Raw genomic sequence first — 17,075 nt, 5'->3', positions numbered from 1 at the left:
ACCATCAAACCCCAGTGACTGCCCCCATCCTTCACCAGTTGACCAACCACATGACCCATTGACCATCCCCATGACCAGTTGCTCATCCCCATGACCAGTTGACCATTGAACACCAACTGACCATCCCCACCCCCATGACCAGTTGACCACTGAACCCCAATGACCAGTTGCCCACACCCATGGCCCATTGACTCTTCCCATAACCAGCTGACCATCAAACACCACTGACCACCCCCATCCCCATGACCAGTTGCCCACCTCCATGACCAGTTGCCCACCTCCATGACCAGTTGACCACCCCCATGACCCCTTGACCCTCTCCATAATCAATTGCCCATTGAACACCAGCTGACCATCGAACCCCAGCTGACCATCAAACCCCACTGTCCACCTCCATCCCCTTGACCAGTTGACCACCCCCATGACCCATTGACCCTCCCCATAACCAGTTGACCATCAAACCCCACTGACCACCCCCACCCCCAGTTGCCCCCCCCCCACCCAGTAGCCCCACCCCCACACCCAGTAGCCCCTCCCCCTGCCCGTAGCCCCTCCCCTCTGCCCTCCCCCACCTTGTTGGGCTTCACAGCTCGCTGCAGGTTCTCGATCCATTTGTCCCTCTCGGCCGCCGACCGGCAGGCGAAACATTTGGTGCCCGACGCCGTCGTCACCTGCGGGCACCGCCCCCAGCCCCAGGTGAGCCACGCCCGCCCCCCCCCCCCCCCCCCCAGGAGGCACCGCCCGGAAGGTTCCGGAAGGTCCCGGAAGGTCCCGGAAGGTCCCGGAAGGAAGGCGCGCACCTCGAAGCAGAACTCCTGGCCCAGGATGCTGCTGTGCACGGCCTTGATGATGGAATCCTCGTCCAGGTTCAGCTCCAGCGCCTCGGCCGCGCTCGAGGGGCTCAGCAGCGACTCGTGCGAGTGCGACTCCTTAAAGCTCTGCATCAGCCGCGCCCTGCAGCGGGAATGCCGGGAATTCGGGGGGATCCGGAGGGGCTGGGGGGGTCTGGGGGGGTTTGGGGGCAGTTCGGGACCGTTTTGGGGGAATTTGGGGCCGTCTGGGGGTGGATTTGGGTGAGTTCATGCGAGTGCGACTCCTCTGAGCTCTGCGTCAGCCGTGCCCCCCGCAGCGGGAATTCAGGGAATTTGGGGGGGATCTGGGGGAATTTGGGGGAATTTCGGGGCATTTGGGGGGGGTTGAAAATGGATTTAGGGGCATTTTAGGGAGGTTCGTGCGAGGAGTGCGACTCCTTCAAGCTCTGCATCAGCTGTGCCCTGCAGCGGGAATGTTGGGAATTCGGGGGGATCCGGGGGGGCTGGGGGGATTTCGGGGGGATTTGGGGGGCTCTGGGGAGATTTGGGGGGATTTGGGGGGATCCGGGAGCATTTTGGGGAGGTTTGCGTGAGTGCGACTCCTTCAAGCTCTGCATCAGCCGCGCCCTGCAGCGGGAATTTCAGGGAATTTCAGGGAATTTCAGGGAATTCGGGGGGGATCTGGGAGGGGTCTGCAGGGATCTGGGGGGGTCTGGGGGCGCTTTGAGGGGATTTGGGGGTGATTTGGGGGGGATCTGATGGAATTTGGAGGGGGATTTGGGGGAATTTGTGCGAGTTCGACTCCTTCAAGCTCTGCATCAGCGGGAATGCCGGGGATTCGGGGGGATCTGGGGGATCCAGGGGGGAACCTGGGGGGATTTGGGGGCATTTGGGGAGATTTGGGGGTGATTTGAAGGAGTTTGTGCAAATGCGACTCCTTAAAACTCTGTGCCCTGGATCGGGGGGGTTTGGGAATTTTGGGAATTCGGGGGGATCTGGGGGGTCTGGGGGAGTCTGGGGGGGATTTGGGGGGATTTTGGGGCCATTTTGGGGCATTTTAGGGGGATTTGGGGGGAATTTGGGGGAGATTCATGCGAGTGCGACTCCTTCGAGCTCTGCATCAGCCGCGCCCTGCATCGGGAATTTTGGGAATTCGGGGGGATCTGGGGGATCTGGGGGGATTTGGGGGCATTTTGGGGGATTTGGGGGGGATTTGGAAGGAATTTGGGGGAATTTGGAAGGAATTTGGGGGAGATTCGTGCGCATGCGACTCCTTCAAGCTCTGCATCAGCCGTGCCCTGGATTTTAGGGGTTTGGGAATTTCGGGAATTTGGGGGGATCCAAGGGATCTGGGGGGGGATTTGGGGGGCATTTTGGGGCATTTTGGGGGGATTTGGAGCCATTTGGGGGGGTTCATGCAGGTGTGGCTCCCTAAAGCTCTGCATCAGCCGGGCCCTGGATTGGGGGGGGAAGGTTCAGGAATTTTGGGAATTTGGGGGGGTCTGGGGGGGATTTGGGGGGATTTGAGGGAATTCGTGAATTTTGGGAATTCAGGGAGATTTGGGGGGGAATTTGGCAAAGATCGGAGGGGTTGGAAAGAGATTTGGGGGGGATTGGAGGGAATTTGGGGCATTTTGGGGGGAATTTGGGGGGGATTGGAGGGAATTTGGGGGGATTTTGGGATGATTTTGGCAGATTTGGGGAGGTTTGGGGGGTTCTGGGGGGTTTGAGGGGATTCGGGGGCATTTGAGGAGATTTTTTGGGGATTGGAGGGGATTTTGGGAGGATGTGAGGAAATTTGGGGAGGGTTGGAAGGACTTTTGGGGGATTTGGGGGAATTTTGGGAGATTTGAGAGGATTTGGTGAGATTTGAGGGCATTTTGGGGGGATTTTCAGGAAATTTTGGGAGGATTGGGGGGAATTTTGGGGGGGGAGATTTGAGAGGATTTGTTGAGATTTGAGGGGATATTGGGGGACTTTTGGGGGGATTTTCAGGGAATTTTAGGGGGATTTTTGGGGAATTTTGGAGGGAATTTTGGGGGGAATTTTGCGGGGATTTGGGGGGATTTTTGGGGAATTTTGGGGGGATTTTGGGGGCAATTTTGGGGGAATTTTGGGCAGTTCCTGGTGGAACTCAGGGCCCCTTCCCCCCCCCGGTGGGACCCCCAAATCCCCCCGGGGTGCCCCCAGGTGTGCCCAGGTGTGCCCAGGTGTGCCCCAGGTGTTGCCGGTACCTGTCACGCTCGGCGCTGTGGGAGCTGCTGGTCCAGTGCCCCCAAATGTCCCCAAATGCCCCCGTGGTGTCCCCAGGTGTGCCCTGATGTCCCCAGGTGTGGCCGGGTCTCCTAGGTGTGTCCCAGGTGTGTTTGCAGGTGTCCCCAGGTGCCCCCAAACTCCCTCAGGTGTGCCCAGATGTGCCCAGGTGTGCCCCCAGGTGTCCCCAGGTGACCCCAAAATCCCTCAGGTGTGTCCCCAGGTGACCCCAGATGTGCCCAGGTGACCCCAGGTGTGCCCAGGTGACCCCAGGTGTGCCCAGGTGTGTTTGGTGTTACCTGTCAGGGTGGGCACTGTGGAAGGGGGGCAGGATCTGCTGCCCCAAAACACCCCCAGGTGTGTTCAGGTGTATCCCAGATGTGCCCAGATGTATCCCAGGTGTACCCAGGTGTATCCTGGCTGTATCCAGATGTGCTCAGGTGTATCCCAGGTGTACCCAACTGTACCCAGGTGTATCCAGGTGTATCCAGGTGTCTCCCAGCTGTACCCAGGTGTACCCAGCTGTATCCAGCTGTATCCCAGGTGTACCCAACTGTACCCAGGTGTATCCAGGTGTACCCAGGTGTGTCCCAGCTGTGCCCAGGTGTATCCCAGGTGTATCCCAGGTGTACCCCAGGTGTGCCCGGGTGTATCCCAGCTGTGCCCAGGTGTATCCCAGGTGTATCCCATGTGTACCCGGGTGTTCCCAGCTGTATCCCAGGTGTGCCCAGGTGTGCCCAGGTGTACCCCAGGTGTGCCCAGGTGTATCCCAGCTGTACCCAAGTGTACCCAGGTGTACCCAGGTGTAACCCAAGTGTACCCAGGTGTGCCCAGATGTATCCCAAGTGTCTCCCAGCTGTATCCCAGGTGTATCCCAGGTGTATCCCAGCTGTGCCCAGGTGTGCCCAGGTGTATCCCAGGTGTATCCCAGCTGTATCCCAAGTGTACCCAGGTGTGCCCAGATGTATCCCAGCTGTACCCAGGTGTATCCCAGCTGTACCCAGGTGTGCCCAGGTGTACCCAGGTGTGTCTCACCTGTCGTGGTCGGCGCTCCGGAAGCGGGGCAGGATCTGCCGGAAGCTGCTGGTCCGGTCCAGCTTGGGCTGGCTCTTGGTGCGCTTGATGGAGCTCTTGAGGCGCCGGCTCAGGAAGCCTTGCTGGGGACACCGGGGGTCAGGGGTCACTCAGGGGTCACCCAGGGGTCACCCAGGGGTCAGGGGTCATACAGGGGTCACAGAGGTTAGGGGTCACCCAGGGGTTAGGGGAAGCCTTGCTGGGGACACCTGGGTCATGGGGTCACAGGGTCACTCAGGGGTCAGGGGGTCACAGGGGTCACTTAGGGTTTGGGGATCACCCAGGGGTCGGGGGTCATCCAAGGGTCACTGGAGGTCAGGGGTCACCCAGGGGTCACAGGGACATGGGGGGGTCAAGTGGTCACCCAGGGCTCAGGGGTCATTGGGGTCAAAGGATCACTGGGGGGTCAAAGGTCACCAGGAGGTCACCATTGGGTCATTGGGTCACAGGTTCCATGGCAACAAGCAGCAGTTACCATGGCAATGGACTATTCAGGCACAGGGTGACCCGGTTACCATGGCAACGGCTCACACAGGGGGTCGGTTAACCTGGTTACCATGGCAACGCGGCATTCAGGACGTTGGTTACCTGGTTCCCATGGCAACGGACCAGTTACCCTGGCAAGGGATCAGTCAGGGCCCAGGTGACCCCGGTTACCATGGCAACGGGTCATTCCAGATCCAGCTCAAGTGGTTACCATGGCAACGGGCAGCACAGGCCCTGGGTTTACCTGGTTACCATGGCAACGAGTGAGTCTGGCCCTGAGTCACCTGGTTACCATGGCAACGAGTTATTCCAGATTCAGGTTACCACGGCAACGGACTATTCAGAACCCAGGTTACCCGGTTACCATGGCAATGAATTAGTCCAGACCTGGTTTACCTGGTTACCATGGTTATGGGCCATTCTGGACCTGGGTCACCGGTTACCATGGCAACAGACTATTCAGCACTTGGGGTTGTCCCGTTACCATGGCAACGAATTAGTCCAGATCCAGGTTACTTGGTTACCATGGCAACGAATTCGTCCATACCTGGGGTACCCAGTTACCATGGCAACGGGTCATTCTGGGTCACCTGGGTCTGCAATTAACCGTTACCATGGTGACCGGGTTACCTGGCTCCTGACCTGGGTTAGCTGGTTACCATGGCAACGGGGCAATCAGGCCCATGGTTGCCATGGAAACAGGTGAGGCAGGCCCCAGGTTACCCAGTTACCATGGTAACGGGTACCACAGGGCTGCGGTTGCCATGGTGACGGGCAGTGGAGCATCACGGTTCCCAAGCATGGGGACCACAGGGGTCACGGTAACCATGGCAATGGGGGGGGGGGGGGGGGCAATGGGTCACCGTTACCATGGGAACAGGCACGATCACAGTAACCATGGCAACGGGGACCTGCAGGGCCAGAGTAACCATGGCAACGGGCCTAGGACGGAGAAACCAATGCAACACAGAACTGATGGACCATGGTAACCATGGCAACAGGCAGGATCACAATGACCTCGACGACAGGGATGTGCTGGTTCGTGGTAACCATGGCAACGAGTGACGGGGGGCTGCAGTAACCATGGCAACGGGTGTGCGATGCGGTAACCATGGCAGCAGGCAGGACCACAGTAACCATAACAGGGATGTGCCAGGGCAGGGTAACCATGGCAACAGCTGCCTGGGTACCACAGTAACCACGGCAATGTGTGATGGAGGATCGCAGTAACCATGGCGATGGCCGTGCGATGGGGTAACCATGGCAACAGGCATGCAGGGACCATGGCAACCATGGAAAGGGGACCATGGTAACCATGGCAACGTGTGATGGAGAGCCAGAGTAACCATGGGAATGGGTGTGTGATGGGGTAACCACGGCAATGTGCATGTACAGTCCATGGTAACCATGGCAACGTGGAAATAGTGGCCAAAGTAACCATGGCAACGCCTGGTTGGGGCCATGGCAACCATGGCAATGGCTGTGTGATGCGGTAACCATGGCAACGCCTGGTTGGGGCCATGGCAACCATGGCAATGGCTGTGTGATGCGGTAACCATGGCAACGGCTGTGTGATGGGGTAACCATGGCAACAGTTACCCCAGTAACCGAGACAACGGATGCATGTGGACCACAGTTACCATGGCAACGGGTGAGGTGTGACTGTGGTAACCATGGTAACATGGGATCAGGGTAACCATGGCAACGGGTGACAGGGAACACAGTAACCATGGCAATGGGGGTTGTATACTTGGTAACCATGGTAACGGGTGTGTGACAGTGTAACCATGGCAACGGCCACGTGGGGACCATGGTAACCATGGCAGCGTGGAACCAGGATGGTAACCATGGCAACGAGTGATGGAGGAATACGAGAACCTTGGCAATGGGCGTGTGATGGGGTAACCATGGCAACGGGTGATGGGTGACTCTGGTGACCATGGCAACGGCCGAGCACCAGTGTAAGCGCGGTAATGGGCGTTGTGCACTTGGTAACCATGGCAATGGGCGTGTGATGGGGGGGGGACTGTGGTAACCACGGCAACGTGGAAAGAGGGACCAGGGTAACCATGGCAACGTGTGATGGAGGACAACAGTAACCATGGCAATGGGAGTGTGACCATGGGGTAACCATCGCAACGGGTGCATTGAGACCATGGCAACCATGGCAACGGGTGATGGGTGACAATAGCAACCATGGCAATGGGGGGGGGGGGGGGGGCATGGTAACCATGGCAACAGATGACAGTGGCAACCATGGCAATGGGGGGGTCGGGACCATGGTAACCGTGGCAATGGAGGATAGGTGACAACAGTAACCATGGCAACAGGAATGTGGGGACCACAGTAACCACAGCGATGGATGATGGTGGGGGGGGAGGATGACCATGGTAACCATGGCAACGAATGATGGGATACAATGGAAACGGACCATGGGGTGGGGGGCATGGTTACCATGGCAATGGGGTGTAGGGGACCATGGTAACCATGGAAACAGATGACAACAGTAACCATGGCAACGGGAGGCGGGTGACAGCAGTAACCATGGCAATGGACGATTGGAGGGGGGGACCACCATGGTAACCATGGCAACAGATGATAGATGACAATGGTAACCATGGCAACGGATGATGGATGACAATGGTAACCATAGCAATGGACAATAGATGACAACAGTAACCGTGGCAACGGATGATGGGTGACAACAGTAACCATGGCAACGGATGACAGCTGACAATGGTAACTGAAACAGTGGGGGGCGGGGGGGGGGGGGGGCGAGGTCCATGGTAACCATGGCAACAGATGATGTGGGACCACGGTAACCATGGCGCCGGTCAGGCCGCGGTTGCCCTAGAGACAGTCAGGCTGCGGTTGCCATGGTGAAGGTCAGACCGTGGTTGCAATGGTAACAGGTTGCGGTTGCCATGGAGACAGTCAGGCCGCGGTTGCCATGGTGACAGTCAGGCGGCGGTTGCCATGGTGACGGTCAGGCCGCGGTTGCCATGGCGACAGGCGCTCACCGAGGGCCGGAAGGGCGGCGCGGGCGGCGCGTCCATGTTGATGCTGAACTGCTTCCCCCCGGGGACGCTCTTCCTGCGGGAGCGGCCGCCGTGGTAATCTGGGAACGGAGGGGGACACGGGGGGGTCAGGGAGCCCCGAAACACGGGGGGAGCCTGAAATCCCACCCTAAAAACCAGACCCCAAAATCCCACCCTAAAACCCAGACCCCAAAATCCCACCCCAAAAACCCAGACCCCAAAATCCCACCCCAAAAAAACAGACCCCAAAATCCCAACCCTAAAACCCAGACCCCAAAATCCCACCCCAAAAACCAGACCCCAAAATCCCACCCCAAAACCCGGGGGGAAAAACAGGGGGGTCAGGGAGCCCCAACACCCGGGAGGAGACCAAAATCCCACCCCAAAAAACCAGACCCCAAAATCCCACCCTAAAACCCAGACCCCAAAATCCCACCCCAAAAACCCAGACCCCAAAATCCCACCCCAAAACCCAGACCCCAAAATCCCACCCCAAAAAACCCAGATCCCCAAAATCCCTCCCCAAAACCTGTGGGGACCCCAAAACTTACCCCCAAACCCAAGGGGAGCTAAAAACCCCATCCCAAAACCCAGGGGAGGAAACGGGGGGGGTGAGGGAGCCCCAAAACCCAGGGGGAGCCAAAATCCCAGCCCAAAATACAGGGGGGACCCCAAAATCCCACCCCAAAACCTGGGGAAGAACCCAAAATACCACCCCAAAACCCAGACCCCAAAATTGCACCCCAAAACCCGGAGGGGAAACGGGGGTCAGGGAGCCCCAAAACATGAGGGGAACCCAAAATCCACCCCAAAACCCAGGGGAGAACCAAAATCCCAAACCAAAACTTGGGGGGAACCCAAAACTTACCCCAAAACCTGGAGGGAGCCAAATCTCAACCCCAAAACCCAGGGGAGACCCCAAAACGCGGGGGGAGCCCAAATCCCACCCCAAAATGCAGTGAGACCCCAAAATCCCAGCCCCTGACCCAGGGAGACCCCAAAATCTCATTCCAAAACCCAGGGGGACCCCCAAAATTACACCCCTAACCCGGGGAAACCCAAACCCCACCCCAAAATACGGGGAGACCCCAAAATCCCATCCCAAAACGCACGGGGACCCCAAAATCCCAGCCTAAAACCTGGAGGAGACCCCAAATCCCACCCCAAAACCTGAGGGGACCCCAAAATCCCACCCCAAAATGTGGGGGTACCTCGGGTCCCACCCCAAAACCCGGGGGGACCCCAAACCCCATCCCAAAACTGGTGAGGAACCAAAATCCCAGCCCAAAATGCAGCAGGACCCCAAAATCCCACCCCAAAGTCCAGGAGAACACCCCAAAACACGGGGGGACCCCAAAATCTCATCCCAAAACCTGCGGGGACCCGGGTCCCACCCCAAAACCTGGGGGGAAAGCAAATCCCACCCCAAAATCCGGGGAGACCCCAAAATGACACCCCTAAACTGGGGGAACCCCAAAATCTCTCCCCAAAACCTGGGGGACCCAAAATCCCATCCCAAAACCCAGGGGGACCCCAAAATCCCCCCCCCGACCCGGAGGAACCAAAATCCCATCCCAAAACCTGGGGGGACCCCAAACCCCACCCCAAAACCTGGGGGACCCCAAAATTATACCCCAAAATATGAGGGGATCTCGGGTCCGACCCCCTAACCCAGGGGGACCCCAAATCCCACTCCAAAACCTGGGGTGAACCCAAATCCCACCCCAAAACCCGGGAGTACCCCAAAACCCCACCCCAAAACCTGGGGGGAAGCTGGACCCCACCCCAAAACCCAGGGAGACCCCAAAATCCCACCCCAAATCCAAGGGGACCCCAAAAACCTGGGGGGACCCCAAAATTACACCCCTAACCCAGAGGGACCCCAAAATGCATCAGGACCCCAAAATCCCAGCCCCAAAACTGGTGAGGAACCAAAACCCCACCCCAAAACCTTGGGAGACCCCAAAATCCCACCCCAAAACCCAGAGGGACCCCAAAATCCCACCCCAAAACCTGGAGGAGACCCCAAATCCCACCCCAAAAACCCTGTGAGACCCCAAAACCCCAGTTCCAAATCCAAGGGGACCCCAAAACCTGAGGTGAACCAAAATCCCACCCCAAAATGCAGCGGGACCCCAAAATCCCAGCCCCTGACCCCGGGGGGACCCCAAAATCCCACCCCAAAACCCTGGGGGACCCCAAAATTGCATCCCTGACCTGAGGGAACCGAAATCCCACCCCAAAACGTGGAGAGACCCCAAATCGCACCCCAAAATCTGAAGGAGACCCCAAATCGCACCCCAAAATCTGAAGGAGACCCCAAATCCCACCCCAAAACCTGGGGGGACCCCAAAACCCCACCCCAAAACCCAGGAAGACCCAAAAATCCCAGCCCCAAATCCACGGGGACCCCAAAAACCTGGGGAGACCCCAAAATCCCAAAGAGACCCCAAAATCCCTCCCCAAAATTCCACCCCGAAATCCCAAGGAGACCCCAAAATTCCACCCCAAAACCCGGGGAGACCCCAAAATCCCACCCCAAAATCGGGGGAGACCCCCCAAAAAAATTCCCCTAAATTCCCCCCCCAAATCCCCTTTAACCCCGAGCCCCCTCCCCAAATTTTGGGGTCCCTTTAATTCTGCCCCCCCAAAATCCCCCAAAAATTCCCCCGAATTCCCCCAAAATTCTTCCCCCTCCCCAAATCCTCTCTAACTCTGAGCCCCCTCCCCAAATTCCGGCCCCTTCCCCAAATTTCAAGCTCCTCCTCCCCAAAATTTTGGGATCCCCTGAACTTTCCCCCCCCAAAATGCTTCCCCCTCCCCAAATCCTCATTAACCCCAAGCCCCCTCCCCAAATTTGGGGGTCGCTTTAACTCTGCCCCCCCAAACTCCCCTCAAATCCCCCCAAAATCCCCCTAAACCCCCCCAAAATTCTCCCCCCTTCCCTAAATCCCCTTTAACCCCGAGCCCCCTCCCCAAATTTCAGCCCCCTCCCCAAAATTTTGGGGTCCCTCCAATTCTACCGCCCCCCAATCCCCTCAAAGCCCCCAAACCCCCCTAAACCCTCCCCAAATCCCCCGAATTTCCCCCAAATTCTTCCCCCTGCCCAAATCCCCTTTAACCCCGAGACCCCTCCCCAAATTCCGAGCTCCTCCTCCTCTGTCTCCTCCCCCCAGTTTTGGGGTCCCTTGAACTTTTCCCCCCCAAAATTCTTCCCCCTCCCCAAATCCAAGCCCCTTCCCCGAATCCGAGCCCCCTCCCCAAATTTCGAGCTCCTCCTCCCCCAGTTTTGGGGTCCCTTGAACTTTTCCCCCCTAAATCCCCCCCAAATTCACCTCCCCCTCCCCAAATCCTCTTTCACTCCTTTCCCCCAAACCCCCCCTCCCCAAATTTTGGGGTCCCTTCAATTCTGGCCCACCCAAACCCCCTAAAATCCCCCTAAAATCCCCCCAAATTTCCCCCCTCCCTCAAATCCCCTTTAACCCCGAGCCCCCTCCCCAAATTCCAGCCCCCTCCCCAAATCCGAGCCCCCTCCCCAAATTTCGAGCTCCTCCTCCCCAAAATTTTGGGATCCCTCGAACTTTTCCCCCCTAAACTGCCCCCAAATTCGCCTCCCCCTCCCCATTTCAGAGCCCCCTCCCCAAATCTGAGCCACTTTCCCAAATCTGAGCCCCCTCCCCAAATTTCAGCCCCCCTCTCCAGTCTGGAGCCCCCTCCCCAGTTTGGAGCCCCGTCCTTAAATCTGAGCCCCCTCCCCAAATCTGAGCCCCCCCTCCCCAAATCTGAGCCACTTTCCCAAATCTGAGCCCCCTCCCCACTCTGGAGCCCCCTCCCCAAATTTCGAGCTCCTTCTCCCTGAAATTTTGGGATCCCCCGAACTTTTCCCCCCTAAAATGCCCCCAAATTCACCTCCCCCTCCCCATTTCAGAGCCCCCTCCCCAATTAATTCATTAATTAATCAACCAATCAGCTCCTCCCGGCCACAGTGCTGCTGCTCCCCTCTGAGCCCCCTCCCCACTCTGGAGCCCCCTCCCCAAATTTCGAGCTCCTCCTCCCCGAAATTTTGAGATCCCTGGAACTTTTCCGCCCTAAATCCCCCCCATTTCAGAGCCCCCTCCCCAGTCAATCGATCAGTTAATTAATAATTAATCAGTTAATGATCAATTAACCACAATTAACCATCTCCTACCGGCCACGGTGCTGCAGCCGCCCGGGGGGGCCCGGGGGGGGGCCGGGGGGGCCCCGCAGGCTCCGGGGGGACCCCGGGGTGCGGGGGGGGGGGCGCGGCGGGGGCGGGGCCCCACATGGGGGGGCGGGGCTAAAGCCGGGGGGGGAGGGGCCCCCCCGAGCCCCCCCGGAGGGGCCCGAGAGACCCCGGAGAGCATCGGGGGGGGCGGCGGGGGGGGCACCTGAGAGGGGGCGGGGTCAGACACACCTGAGGGGGGGGAGGGGCACGGGCACACCTGGGGGGGGGGCAGACACACCTGGGGGGGGGGGAGGGGCACACCTGGGGGGGGGCACACACACCTGGGGTAGGGGGGGGGGGTCAAACACACCTGGGGGGGGGCACGGGCACACTTGGGGGGGTCAGACACACCTGGGGGGGGCACGGGCACACCTGGGCACACTGAGGGGGGGGTCAGACACACCTGAGGGGGGGGCACGGGCACACTTGGGGCACACACACCTGAGGCGGGGGGGGGGGGGGGGGGTCACACACACCTGGGCACACCTGGGGGGGGGGTCACACACACCTGGGGAGGGGGGGGGTCACACACACCTGGGGGGGGGACACAAGCACACCTGGGGGGGGCACAGACACACCTGAGGCCTTGCACACTCACCTGAGCCCCCCCCCCCCCCACCCCCAGGCCCTGCCCTGACCCAAACCCCCCCCCCGGCCCTTGCACACCTGAGCCCCCCTTGCACACTCACCTGAGCCTTGCACACTCACCCGAGCCCCCCCTTGCACACCTGAGCCCCCCCCGGCCCTTGCACACCTGAGCCCCCCCCGGCCCTTGCACACTCACACCTGAGCTCCCCCCCGGCCCTTGCACACCTGAGCCCCCCCCCGGCCCTTGCACACTCACACCTGAGCCCCCCCCCCGCTCTCTCCCCTCCCCCCGCTCCCCGTTGCACACTCGCTCTCTCCCCTCCCCTCCCCCCCCCCCTTTTTGCACACTCACTCCCCCTCCCCTCCTCCCCTCCCCCCGCTCGCGGCTCCGCGCGCGCCGCCCCCGCCCGCCCCTCCCCCACCCCCCCCCTCCCCCTCCCCGCGCTCCGGGGGGGCCCCTCCCCCCCCCTTTGGCACACTCGCCCCTCCCCCCTCTCACACTCGCCCCCCCCCTTTGCACACTCGCCCCCCCCCCCCTTTGCACACTCGCCCCCCCCCCCTCACTCACCCGGCGCCGCCGCCGCCGCCCCGCGCTCGGCAGGCCCCGCCCACCGCGCTCAAACCACGCCCACCGCGCGCGGGACACGCCCACGGCGTCCCCCTGGCCACGCCCACCGCGCTCCGGGGGCGCGCACGGCGTGCGGGGGAGGCCACGCCCAGAAAAGGGGAGGCCACGCCCAAAAATGGAGACGCCACGCCCCGAAAAGGGGGAGGCCACGCCCCGAAATGGGGAGGCCACGCCCACGACGGGGGCGTGGGAAAAGGGGCGGGGCCAGAGCGCCGTGGGAAAAAAGCGGGGTGGGGGGAGGGGAACTGGGACAGACTGGGGGGAACTGGGGACACTGGGGACACTGAGATGGTGGCACCGGGACAGGCCGGCGGCACTGGGGACACTGGGACACACTGGGAGGGTGACCAGGGCCAGCGGTGGTGGTGGCGGCACTGGTGGCACTGGGGACACTGGAGATGGGGACACTGGGGCACACTGGGGTGGTGGCACTGGGGACACTGGGGCACACTGGGGTGGTGGCACTGGTGGCACTGGGGATGGGGACACCGGTGGCACACTGGTGACAGTGGCAGTGGTGAGAGGTGGCACTGGGGACACTGGGGATGAGTGGCACTGGCAACACTGGAATGGTGGCACTGGTGGCACTGAGGACACTGGGGATGGGGACACTGGGGCACACTGGTGACAGTGGCAGTGGTGAGAGGTGGCACTGGGGACACTGGGGGCACACGGGGGGTGACTGGGGCACTGGTGGCACTGGGGACAGTGGCGGTTGTGAGTGGTGATGCTGGGGATGGTGGCACCGGTGACAAAGGCGGCACTGGGGACACTGGGACACACTGGTGACAGTGGGGATGGTGGCAGTGGGGACACTGGGACACACTGGGGGCATTGGAAATGGTGGCAGCGGTGAGAGGTGGCACTGGGGACATTGGCAATGGGGACACTGGGGGCACTGGGGACACTGGGGATGGTGGCACTGGGGGCACCGGGGATGGTGGCACTGGGACACACTGGGAATGGTGGCACTGGTGGCACTGGGGAACACCGGGAATGGTGGCACTGGTGGCACTGGGGATGGTGGCACCGGGGACACTGGGACAGACTGGGGATGGTGGCACTGGGACAGGGGATGTGGCACTGGGGACACTGGGACACACTGGGAGGGTGACCAGGGACACTGGGGACACTGAGGATGGTGACACAGGACACACTGCTGGCACTGGGGATGGTGGCACTGGGAGGGTGACCGGGGACACTGGGGACACTGGCAATGGGGACACTGGTGGCACTGGTGACACTGGGACACACTGGTGACAGTGGCAGTGGTGAGAGGTGACACTGGGGACACTGGGGTGGCACCATTGGTGGCACTGGGGGCACAGGTGACAGCGGCGGCGCTGATGGCACAGGTGACACAGGTGACACAGGTGATGGTGGCACAGGTGACATTTATGGCAGCGGATGGTGGCAGCGGTGACAATGGCACCGGTGGCACTGGTGGCACCGGATGGTGGCGGCAGCGGTGACAATGGCACTGGGAACAGCGGTGACAATGGCACCGGTGGCACTGGTGGCACCGGATGGTGGCGGCAGCGGTGACAGCGGCAGAGCATGGCAGCAGTGGTGGCACTGGATGGTGACAATGACGCCGGTGACGTGGGTGGCACCGCTGTCCCCCTGTCCCCAGTGGCACTGGTGACATCAGGGAGGGGTGACAGCAGGGGTGGCACTGGGGGTGACAGCGGTGGCAGTGACAGGGTGGCACTGGTGTCCCTGTACGGGTACGGGTGGTGGCCCTGGTGGCACGGGGAGGGCGGCAGCAGCACGGGGACATTGGGGATGGCACTGGTGTCCCCTGGCACTGCTGGTGACACCCGGCGGCCCTGTCCCCAATAAGGCTGGTGGCAGCACGGGTGGCCCTGTCCCCAGCACGGGTGACACTGGTGGCACTGCTGTCCCCAATCCTCAGGGTGGCACTGCTGTCCCCTGACCCCAATAGCTCTGCTGGCATTGGTGGCAGCCCCTGTCCCCAGCCCTGTCCCCATCCCTGTCCCCCCTGTCCCTGTTCCCATCCCTGTCCCTCTGTCCCCATCCCTGTCCCCATCCCTGTCCCTCTGTCCCCATCCCTGTCCCTCTGTCCCTGTCCCCATCCCTGTCCCTCTGTCCCCATCCCTGTCCCCAGCCCTGTCCCTCTGTCTCCCTGTCCCTCTGTCCCCATCCCTGTCCCCCTGTCCCTCTGTCCCCATCCCTGTCCCTCTGTCCCCGTCCCTGTCCCCCTGTCCCCCATCCCTGTCCCCCTGTCCCTCTGTCCCCATCCCTGTCCCCCTGTCCCCCTGTCCCCATCCCTGTCCCTCTGTCCCTGTCCCCATCCCTGTCCCCCTGTCCCCTCTCCCTCCCCCCCAGCCCCAATTTTCCCTTTTTTCCCCCCAAACCCGCGGGCTGTGGGTGGGGGCGGGGCCGGTGCCACCCCCTCGTGTGTCCCCCCCCTCCCCCCCCTCCCCCCTCGGTGTCCCCTCGTGTCCCCTCCCCCCTCCCCCCTCGTGTCCCCTCCCCCCCCCCGGGGGGCGGCGCCTCCTTGGAAAAGGGGGGGGGAAAGGAGGGGGGGGGAATTTGGGGGGTGGGGGGGGGCAGGGGCCCGTGTCCCCGTCTCCATGGCAACCGTCGCCAGGGCAGCGCAGCAGCGCCTGTGCGAGCATTATGGGATGGAGTCGCCATGGCTCCCATGGCGCGGGTGGGGGGGGGGGGGGGAAGGAAAGGATTGGGGGGGGCGGGGGGGCGTCAAATCCGCCCCGCCCCCACCCCCAAAACACCCCGAGGGGGGGGGAGGGGGGGCACAGGGGGGGTTGGGGATTCGGGGGGGCTCGGGGGCATTCGGGGGGGGTTCGGGGGGGGGTTCGGGGGCATTCGGGGGGGGGTTCGGGGGCATTCGGGGGGGTTCGGGGGCATTCGGGACGGTTCGGGGGGGCTCGGGGCGGGTTCGGGGGGCCCCGGGGCGGTTCGGGGCGGTTCGGGGGTGCCCCCGGCGCCGTTACCGTGCTCGGGGTGCGGGCGGCCCTCCACGGGCACGCTGACGGTCCTGCGCAGCAGCTTGCTCCGGCACGGCTCCCCCCGCCGCTCCCGGATCAGCAGCGGGTGGATCTGGGGGGCATTGGGGGGGCTCAGAGATTTGGGGGGACCCCCCCCATACACCCCCCCCCCCACCCCCCCCCGGAGCCTTCCTCGCGTTGCTCACCTCCTCCTCATCGAGCATCAGCAGCTGGTTGCCGGAGATGATGCAGAACCGGGGGTTCCAGGGGGGCCGCTCGTACGGGGAGGGGGGCGTAGGGCCCGCGGCCCAGGGGGGCTCCTCGCACATCTGGGGTGGGGGGGGGTCACATCTGGACGAGCCCCCCCCCCCTCCCCCACCCCCAAAAATAACCGGGTACCCCCCCCCCCCCCCCATCCCCAGCGCCCCCCCCCCCCCCCCCCCGGTGCCCACCCGCATCCTCCTCCCGCATCCTCCGCCCGCATCCCGCGTTGCTCCGGCAACCGCAGCCCACGGCGGGGACCGGCCCCGACTCTGGGGGGGGTCCCCGAAATCCTGGGGGGGGGCCCCGGATCGGGCAGGGGGGGTTGGGAAGCCCCGGGTCCCAAAGGAGGGGGGGGGAACGAGTGGGGGTGGGGGGGGGGGGTCCCCAAATTTTGGGGGGGGGGGTCCCAGGGACCTCGTGGGGACCCCCTCGAACCCCCCCCCCCCCAAGCCCCCCGAACCCCCCCCCCGGTACCGGGGTAGCCCCGGGGGCCCAAAGGATGGGGGGGGGGAACGATGGGGGTGGGAGGGTCCCCAAATTTTGGGGAGGGGTCTCAGAGAAGCCGAGGGGACCCCCAGGACCCCCCTCGAGCCTCTGGGTGCTCCCCCAAACTCAGGGTGACCCCCCCCAAAATCCAGGGGGCCCCCATCCCCCAGCAGTCACAGATGGGGTTGACCTGGTGCCCGAGACACCCCAAAAATCCACACGGGAACC

General features: G+C 62.3%; 2 protein-coding genes across 2 annotated transcripts in view; both read right to left on the bottom strand.

The window, feature by feature from the left end:
• The window catches only part of SYNGAP1 (synaptic Ras GTPase activating protein 1), a 51,736-nt gene that overhangs the window by 27,693 nt on the left and 6,968 nt on the right, over positions 1-17,075 (bottom strand). The window contains 7 exon segments of the mRNA XM_071420063.1: positions 573-671; positions 801-954; positions 4,101-4,222; positions 7,646-7,743; positions 16,104-16,209; positions 16,304-16,387; positions 16,389-16,426. Coding sequence (XP_071276164.1) covers positions 573-671; positions 801-954; positions 4,101-4,222; positions 7,646-7,743; positions 16,104-16,209; positions 16,304-16,387; positions 16,389-16,426 — 701 coding nt within the window.
• Positions 16,443-17,075, bottom strand: part of LOC139586550 (ras/Rap GTPase-activating protein SynGAP-like) — a 1,321-nt gene continuing 688 nt past the window's right edge. The window contains exons 3-4 of the mRNA XM_071420062.1: positions 16,554-16,651; positions 16,443-16,448 (exon numbers count right to left, since the gene is read on the bottom strand). Of these exons, the coding sequence (XP_071276163.1) occupies positions 16,443-16,448; positions 16,554-16,651 (104 nt within the window). The remainder of the gene's footprint in view (positions 16,449-16,553; positions 16,652-17,075) is intronic.

The sequence above is a fragment of the Agelaius tricolor genome, unplaced genomic scaffold (genome assembly GCF_023055355.1).
Source record: "Agelaius tricolor isolate 1412-34295 unplaced genomic scaffold, bAgeTri1.0.p SCAF_124, whole genome shotgun sequence".
NCBI classification, from domain to species: Eukaryota; Metazoa; Chordata; class Aves; order Passeriformes; family Icteridae; genus Agelaius; species Agelaius tricolor.
The sequence above is the reverse complement of the archived record's forward strand: the minus strand, read 5'-3'. Positions and strand labels throughout refer to the sequence as shown.